Consider the following 9,358-nt stretch of genomic DNA (forward strand, 5'->3'; position numbering starts at 1 on the left):
CAAGGCCGACTGCGGACAAGAGAGGAAAAGAAAGCAGGGACACGTGGACGTCACAAGGGAAGAAAAGAATATCGAGGGCGAGAAAAACATTAACTCGTGGAGTCAGAAGAAAATAATATGCTGGGGATCGGATGGGGTGGGTGGGATCGTGAGATAGAGCATTTTACTCCATGATGAGGGCCTGGTCGGTTCAGCCGGCCTCTATGTCATATCAGGTGTGGGTGAGGGGAGTTGGGGTCGGGATTGGCGGCTGTTGGCAGATATTGGGCTTGGACCTGGGCTGCTAGGCTATTTTGGACGGTCCCTAAAGTAGTTCTCAGGCTCCTCCTCTTAGGTATCTGGATTGGCAGTCTGGATTGGCACGTCAAGCTGCGCCATCCACCACCAGCTCCTCTCCACTTGTTTCCCAGATCCCTCTCGCTAATCATGGCAGCTTTCTTCTTCATATTAGTCAAAGAAGCAATATCACACACGGCACGGAATACGGAGTACCGATATGTGATCCCGCACCCTCTTATCTGATTACGCCAACGGTTCAGTTCTTCTGCAACGCCTTTCCTGTGGACATTCCCCGGGCTACGAAAGACGGGTGAGCCATTTCATCTCCGAACAACGCGCGAGAATCAACTAGGTTCAGGAAAAACAACTCCTCTGCGCCAATGACTGAATCAAAAACCTTCACCGTCCCCATCCCTCCTGAAGGCTCTTCGACCTCGCAAGATTTGCCAATCCAGATCCAGAAAATTATCGCTCAAAAGGGTCATTTTCGTCATGTAGCCGAGCGGTCGCTTCTGGCCGAAATTCACGGCAAGGCTCTAGCCTCCGAGGAGAATGGACCCCGTAGCGAAGCTGATGGTCAGACGAACGAGATCGAAGCGCCCCAGGAGCTCCGGGAACGGTTGTGGAAAAGCAGGGAGGAGATGCTTGAGCGCTTGAGGTGAGTCTATTAGCTGACTCGTCGGTGTCTCTTCTGACGAGCTGACCGCTTGATGTAGCTATGCGCAAAATGAAATTTTGTGCGCTTTGGACTTTGTCTCTCTGCTCATCTCCAAACAGTCTATTCCGGCCCAGAGCTCCATGTCTCCAGCGCTCAAAGAAGCAGTCCCTGCTGGCACTCTCGCTGCACAAACCTTAAAACTAAAGCCGCTTCCCTCTTCTGTGCGACAACGGCTAGCGTCCACCTCTCAGGGCTGGAGATTGGAGAGTTTTCGGTCTGCTTCAAACAAACTGTCTGCAGCGTCCTCGAGACTCAAAGCTGACACAGAACGTGAGACCGAATACTGGGCGCAGATCGCCGATTTGACAGCTTCTGGCTGGGCGGTTTCGCGGCTACCACGCGACAGCAAAGCGATTGGCGTGCACTTTGGATTTCCCGAGTCCGCACCACGATTCCGTGATCGAGGTTTTGCACTCCTTCGTCAAGCCAATGATGGCGCGGTCATTCTAGACAAGCACCTGCTCGAGAGGAAGCGCAAATGGCTGGGCGTCTATGTGAATCGACACAATGTCCGAACCGGGTTCTTCTGTGCCCAGAAACCCACGACAAGCCGGTCAAGGAGCATCAGCGAACAGCTCACCGAGATGCGTGATTCGTTATTCGAGGAAGAGTTGTTCTACGAGATCTGTCGTGAGGCTCGTATAGTGGCAAATCAAGGAGTCTCCACTCGTGCTCAAGCTGTAGATCTCGAGGTCGGTAGCGGATATCATGTCTCACTTGTGTTTGCAGAGGACCATGATCTTGAAACCTGTGCGAATGCAGACGACAACACAATAGCCGAATTCGTCGCAGTCTCACTTCGCTTGCTGCTGAATGCCGCTCACCAGCAAAACTTGATCAGACGATCCCAGAAACCACCGCCGATGACCCTCAAGCCTCGTCCACTCCCTGAATACCCCCTTGTTCGACCCGTTTTGACCCATCTCAGACACAAGGCTGAAGCAACCGCTTTCTGGAAAAGCTGTCAAACGCTTATTCGGCCTTTCCTACAAGCCGAACTACCCGTCTCAATTGCGTTGGAGAAGTCAACGAGTCATGTGTTCGGATCTTTAAACATGGACGCGTCATCTACAATACTGTCTGAAATGATGCTTCCGGCAAAGGCAGGATGCAAAATCAGCCTAACAGGAGGCAGAAGCATGCAGGTCGGCCTCGCAACCTTTCTTGGACCTCCCCTCTACGGGTCACGTTACGAGACCTCTGCCGTTGATTTTGGCTTTTCGCACATACCTAGCTTGCGCCACGAGACGGAAGAGACGACTGTTTCCTTCATTCGACGAGTCCTTTTACTGGATTTGGTTGTGCATGTGGAATCTATGATCAAAGAGTTCAATAATGTCAATAAGTCAGAACGTGGCACATTCAGGGAATGGAGGCTGGCCCAACCCCACAACGGCGAATTCACCCTCTGTGATTCAGGTGAGGCTGTGGAAAAGTTTAAGGTTGCTGTTCTGCCGGAATCCATCAGTATCAAGTGGAGCAATTTGGGCAAAGGATCCGCGACGAAGTACCTGATATGGACATGGACCGCCAGCAAGTGCACTAAAGCAGATGGCACGGAGGTCGAGCCCGAGACTGATATGACTTTTGGACAAGCAGTGGATCGAATTTTGAAGGGAGTTATTTAGCTTGTTTGGTTTGTGCAGGGGGTGTATATGTCCTCCGAGGAGGACTTATCCTGGATTAACGGGCCACCAAGGACAATACTATTCCAAAGGGCAGACAAATATTATCGTCGGACTTACTCTGGGCAAGACCTCTTTCGCAGCACCTGCGAAGTCTCTTCTGTCAGGAAAGACCGAACGGTGATGTCGACCACCTATTGTGAACGGTCTATCACCATGTTCGGAGCTCCCGCATACCTTAACCTGAAACATGAAAGGACTTTGCGATATTTCCTCGGCATTGCAAGGAGACACCATACAGACCAGCACGCTCGACGACATATGCAAGCACGCTTCACCGACCACCGCTGCTCGAGGCGGGGACAAACTTCTTGCGGTCACATCAGTTCCTGGTGCTTGGGTCCAAATTTATCTCCCACTCGGGCTCGTCAAAAACAACTCAGGGTGGCGAACACCTATGCGAGGGCGAGGGTCTGCCCTTTGTCAGAATGCCAGCGAAGCTATATTAGGGCTTGTCAACCATACGACTACACCTTGATTTCGAGTATGTAAGCAAGGGCCTTGCTGCACCAGAGCGAGGATGAGGATAGAGGACAGAGAAAGAGAGGGGGATGGGAAGACGAATCGATATGAAATGTCATTTAGATGGAGTGGTACTAGGTCCTGATTGGACGATGATCCAAACTGGAGCCGTACTGTCATTCCACGTTACCGTGCATCTGACCAGTCATCTGAGCATTCACTGCAGGTTGGGCAGAAGGCAGATTGTCTGTCTAGGTATTATTTACCAAAAATACAACAGATGCAATACGGTAAATTACGAATCCAGAAATTTGGTGTCGTCCTACAGCGCCTCTCTACGTGCATATCGACATTCACGCTCCATCCCTTCGCTCACCCTGATCGTTCCACACCAACAGAGAGTGTCGTGTCGTGTAGATGTCGAAGTGAAGGGCTACGATATCGATCATGACGACCCGATATCGCGTCGAGTGTAGGGCTCCTCCATGTCCCTTCAAACACGTAACCTTTGCTAATGAGCCATAGATGCGCTCAAGGCAAGTCGGTGCCCAATGGACAGGCGACCCATCGTGCTAACATGATTATGTATAGACCCATAGAAGGGACCAACTGATTGAGTGGATCAAGGTGAGTTGTAAAGCCAGCAGTTCCCTCGATAAGACTCTCCGGGAGCCTGAGCCTGACCGCTTTCCAAGGGTCTGCTTGCCGTACCATTTGTGCTCAACTCGCAGCCAGCAGTCGAATATGATGACAACAACGTACAAAGCCTGGATACTATGGCGCGATCGGCCCGCCAAAGATATGCCGAGATCTTTCGAGACATCGAGGATCTGATCCTGGACCACAGTGAGTATGGCAATGGTCTCCGCAGGTTGGCATTGACCAAATCACAGTCAATCGCCAGTACACGTCCCATCCCAGGTCGAAGCTCAACATGTTGGTTCCCACCATCTCATCTTTCTTTACGCCACTTGCTCTGGAAGATGCCTTCTACCACCAAGACTCCATCAGGGCGATTGCTTCTCGCCGCTTTGTCGCCCCGTCGTTCAACGACATCCGGCTCATTCTCAACACCGCCCAAATCATGGCGATGATCCAGCCCAAACCATACCGCGCCCTGAAACCCAAAATAAAGCCGGGCCTGGAGTTGCTCACCTTTGATGGTGATGTGACCTTGTATGAAGACGGGGCGTCCCTCCAATCACCAGAATCAGATCCGGTAATCTTGCGCCTGCTGCACTTCTTATCTCAAGGCGTGCGCATCGGCATAGTCACGGCTGCAGGCTATACGCAGCCGAGGAACTACTTTGATCGATTGTCCGGACTGCTCCTGGCCGTTCGATCATCGACTCAGCTGACCTCGGCCCAAAAGTCCAACCTCATCATCATGGGTGGCGAATCCAACTTTCTCTTCGTATTTGACGAGAATGCCGAGTACTGTCTACGATACATCCATCGACGAGAGTGGGTGCTGGATGCCATGAAGACCTGGTCTGAGCCAGCGATCCAGTCACTGCTCGACGTGGGAGAAGCAGCTTTCCACTCATGCATACGGACCCTGCATCTACAGGCCAAGGTCCTCCGCAAAGAGCGGGCGGTGGGAATCTACGCCTCAGATCAGTCCAAGAAGCTTAATCGCGAGCAGCTTGAAGAGACGGTCTTGGTGGTGCAGCAAGTGGTGGAGAGTTCGCTGGTCACGCTAGGCTCGGAACAGGCGCCTCTCCATGCTCACATCCCCTTTACGGTGTTCAACGGGGGGGCGGACGTCTTCCTCGACATTGGCGATAAATCAATGGGAGTGCAGGCGTGTCAGAAGTGGTTTGGCGGGATCCCGCCGTCTAGCACTCTCCATGTCGGCGACCAGTTCCTGAGCGGAGGGGGCAATGATTTCAAGGCGCGAAGTGCGTGCTGTTGCGCATGGATTGCCAGTCCGGGGGAGACGGTGGGCTTGTTGGACGAGATGATAGCTCTGGGACAGAGACATTAATAGCAAATCAAGGCATGGAAAGGACTGTACGGAGTACCTCCTTGTATGTAGTTAAACACCCTTAAACACCTACAGTCAGCCTTAGCCCCCTAAGCCCCCAGTGATTGGCCCGGAGTTAACAGGGGGGCCGGACTCTTGAATGATTCGGAGAGCCACAGGAGCCATGTTCGAGACACCGCAACCTCCTTTCACGCAACATCACCGGCGTGTCTCAACATCTTCGCCCATCGACCGGCACCACGAGCATTCTCTTTGCCGACTAATGACAGCTACCAATCCAATCTCCGCTGTCCGATAATCATGGGATGCGATACCGCCGCAGCCGCAGCCAGGCATCACTGACCAGTGACCAGTGCCCCAGAGGCCTTCCTACTATCCGCACCTGCGGTCTGTTTACTTCTGCGCTCACGTCGCGGTGCGTGTTTGGATGCGTTCCCTCGTCAGGCCCTAAACCATGTCGTCGATGCGAGGTCTCGTTCAGTTCATTGCCGACCTCCGAAATGCTCGCGCCCGGGAACTGGAGGAAAAACGCATCAACAAAGAGCTGGCCAACATTCGACAGAAATTCAAGAACGAGAAATTGGATGGCTATCAGAAAAAGAAATACGTGTGCAAGTTGCTGTACATCTATATCCAAGGATACAATGTCGACTTCGGACACCTTGAGGCGGTCAACCTCATCTCCGCCACCAAGTATTCCGAAAAACAGATCGGGTACCTCGCAGTGACCCTGTTCCTGCACGAGCAACATGAACTCCTGCACTTGGTGGTCAACAGCATCCGGAAGGATTTGCTGGATCATAATGAACTAAACAATTGCCTCGCGTTGCATGCGGTTGCCAACGTCGGCGGGAGGGAAATGGGTGAGGCCTTGAGTGCCGATGTCCATCGGCTTCTAATATCTCCTACATCCAAGTCCTTTGTGAAGAAGAAAGCAGCCCTGACGCTCTTGCGCCTCTATCGAAAATACCCTGGCATCCTCCAGCCGGAGTGGGCGGAGAGAATAATATCACTGATGGATGATCCCGACATGGGAGTCGTTCTATCTGTCACCTCTCTCATCATGGCTCTGACTCAGGACCACCCGGACGCCTACAAGGGTAGTTATGTCAAGGCTGCCCAGAGGCTGCATAAGGTCGTCATCGAGAATGACGTTTCCCCAGACTATTTGTACTACAAGGTGCCGTGCCCGTGGATTCAGGTCAAGTTTCTGAAGCTACTCCAATATTATCCACCCTCAGGTGAGTTACTACCCAAGCAAGTGCTGGCTGTGGCTAACACCCTCAATCAACAGAGGACTCGCGTGTTCGCGACATCATCCGCGAATCGCTCCAGGCGATCATGCAAGCCGCAACGGAGACCCCGAAAAATGTACAACAAAATAATGCCCAGAACGCGGTTCTTTTCGAGGCCATCAATCTACTGATTCATCTCGACACCGAGCATCAGCTTATGCTGCAGATATCCTCCAAACTCGGCAGATTTATCCAATCGCGTGAGACAAACATACGTTATCTGGGACTAGATGCGATGACCCATCTTGCTGCCAGAACCGATACGCTCGACCCCATTAAACGCCATCAGAACATCATCATCGGGTCTTTGCGAGATCGCGACATCAGTGTGCGGAGAAAAGGATTGGACCTGCTCTACAGCATGTGCGACACTTCGAATGCTCAGCCCATTGTGAATGAGCTTTTGAAGTACCTCCAGACAGCTGACTTTTCCATACGAGAAGAGATGACACTGAAGATTGCCATTCTGACCGAAAAGTATGCCACCGACGCGCAATGGTATATCGACATTTCTCTGAGATTGCTTGCCATGGCGGGGGATCATGTCAGTGATGAAGTGTGGCAACGGGTTGTCCAGATTGTGACCAACAATGAGGAGCTGCAAGCCTATGCGGCGCAACACATCTTTGACTATCTGAAGACGGAGAATTGCCATGATAGTCTCGTCAAGATCGGCGGATACATCCTGGGAGAATTCGGGCATCTGATTGCCGACAACAAAGGATCCAGTCCAATCGAGCAGTTGATGCTGCTGCAGACAAAGATGATCTCCGCGCCAGACCCGACGAGAGCACTGTTGCTGTCGACATTCATCAAATTTGTCAATCTTTTCCCCGAGATCAAGCCGCAGCTGCTGCAAATGTTCCACTTCTACAGTCATTCCCCGGATTCGGAGCTGCAACAGCGCGCTTGCGAATACCTGACCATCACCACGCTACCCACCGACGATCTACTCCGAACTATATGTGACGAGATGCCTCCATTCTCTGAACGGGCATCGATCCTGCTTCAGAGACTGCATAAGAAGAGTGCGGGATTGAGCGAGCGAAGAACCTGGGTCGTTGGAGGCAAGGACGCCAATACCGACAAGCAAGAGGTTCTCCTTGCGCAACAACCGACTGGGTTGAAACGGTCATTTACGACTATTGTCAATGGTGGCACGGGCACAGTTGACACAAACGGGACGGGATCAAGGAATGCCAGCGGTGTACAAAACGGTGGTCACGGCAGTGCGTCGAAAGACCTCGAGGGCTTAGACATGAACGGACATACCACCGACACTACAGCTTTCAATCTTGCCAGTACAGCACACTTGTCTCCAGACTGGGAGATTGGGTATGAGCAAATGTATTTTGGCAACAACGGCATTCTGTACGAGGACCCTCAAATTCAAGTTGGCCTCCGCGCAGAGTACCGCGGCCACCTCGGCGTGGTCAAGCTGTACTTCGCCAACAAAGCCTTGTTTCCCATCGGGTCCTTCACGACGACCATCGACAACAAATCGGCGCCGAATTTGAGAATCGATACAAAAACTCTCCCGGACTCCAAAGTCGATGCCGACTCGCAGGTCCAGCAAACCATAGTCTGTACGTCGGTGGCACCGTTCTCTGAACCTCCCACCATTCGAATCTCATACCTCGCCGGCGCCCTGCAGGGGTATACGCTGAAACTGCCGATCCTGCCGCACCGGTTCATGGACCCGTCGGAGTTGTCGGCCGAAGATTTCTTCAAACGATGGCGACAAATCGGGGCGGGACCCTTGGAGGCACAGAGCACGTTCAGCGTGCGGACGCCGACCACGCCAATGAGTGATGCGTATATCCGGGACACCGTGGAAGGATTTCGCTGGCGGATTTTGGACACGGTCGACCCGAACCCGAGAAACATTGTCGGCTGTGCGGTGCTCCAGCTGGAGAAGGGCAAGACGGGGTGTTTGTTGAGGCTGGAGCCGAATCAACAGCAGAAAGTATGTCTACCATCTTCTCTTTTGTTGATGTTGTTGTTGTTGTTGTTGCTGCTGCTGCTGTTGTTATTGCACGACTTGTTGACGCATTCACTAACCTATGCGCTTACAGATGTTCCGTTTGACCATTCGGGCAACGCAGGAGAAAATCCCCGGGATCTTACTGAATATGATGCAAGAGCGGTTGGCCAAGGGACCATGATTGTGGTCATCTTCCTGGAGGGTGTAGGCTTTCCGAGACCGGGCTTGAGGTAGCCGGCTGTGCATGCCGTTTTGATATCAAGAGCAAGGCCGGATGTTGAAATGGTCATCAGTAAATCATTTAACTACCTGCACGGAGCACCTGAGGCGGTTGGAACGAGCTGTCTATGTCATCCGTGGTTCTTGAACCTCCTTCGTGGCGTGGCGTGGTGTACTGGGTTGTACTGGGATGTAACTGGTCTGCGCATTGCATTCCACATACGGAGTACAGTACATACAGCACTGTCGAACAAGGCCAGCTGGTGAAGGCGTCCAGTCCAGTGCAGTCCAGTGCAGCTGATTTTCATGATCATTGCCATTGTCATTGCTATTGAGTCGCTAGTTCAAACATGCTTCTTAGTGATGTGATGTGATGAGAATGTCGATGTCTATTCAAATCTACATATAAATCTAAGTCTGAGTATGTGTATGTATACCTATGTGTATGTGTATATGTAGATATATATAAGTTATATATATATACACCTATATATTAATATGTCTGTCGATGTGTATATATATAACGTGCATGATAAGCGAGTGAAACAGACAAGCGAGTGAAACACCTCAACCCGACCACCTCGACATTTTTGACCTACACGCAACCACAACGCATAGAAATGTTTGTAACTACTTAAATTCCTCTTCTTCAGACGAAGTAATCACTACTTGACAGGTTCTAGAGTTGTGTCCGACGTTGCCGCAGACACCACACCGTCGCGCGCGCGT

The 9,358-nt window shown here is 51.8% G+C and overlaps 3 protein-coding genes across 3 annotated transcripts; all 3 read left to right on the top strand.

Moving 5' to 3' along the window:
* Positions 1-659: 659 nt before the first annotated feature.
* A1O3_08947 (uncharacterized protein) lies at positions 660-2,625 on the top strand (the record flags this gene model as incomplete). The annotated part of the gene is made up of 2 exons (XM_007739043.1): positions 660-937; positions 996-2,625. The coding sequence occupies 2 exons, from the start codon at positions 660-662 to the stop codon at positions 2,623-2,625; spliced, it is 1,908 nt and encodes a 635-aa protein (XP_007737233.1).
* A 1,295-nt stretch (positions 2,626-3,920) lies between these two features.
* A1O3_08948 (uncharacterized protein) lies at positions 3,921-5,131 on the top strand (the record flags this gene model as incomplete). Its single annotated transcript, XM_007739044.1, has 2 exons — positions 3,921-3,990; positions 4,038-5,131. The coding sequence occupies 2 exons, from the start codon at positions 3,921-3,923 to the stop codon at positions 5,129-5,131; spliced, it is 1,164 nt and encodes a 387-aa protein (XP_007737234.1).
* Positions 5,132-5,585: 454 nt separating this feature from the next.
* Positions 5,586-8,591, top strand: A1O3_08949 (uncharacterized protein; the record flags this gene model as incomplete). The annotated part of the gene is made up of 3 exons (XM_007739045.1): positions 5,586-6,372; positions 6,426-8,392; positions 8,502-8,591. 3 exons carry the CDS (start codon positions 5,586-5,588, stop codon positions 8,589-8,591), a joined length of 2,844 nt encoding a protein of 947 aa, XP_007737235.1.
* Positions 8,592-9,358: the final 767 nt, after the last annotated feature.

This window comes from Capronia epimyces (genome assembly GCF_000585565.1).
Source record: "Capronia epimyces CBS 606.96 chromosome Unknown aczIQ-supercont1.8, whole genome shotgun sequence".
In the NCBI taxonomy this organism is placed as follows: domain Eukaryota; kingdom Fungi; phylum Ascomycota; class Eurotiomycetes; order Chaetothyriales; family Herpotrichiellaceae; genus Capronia; species Capronia epimyces.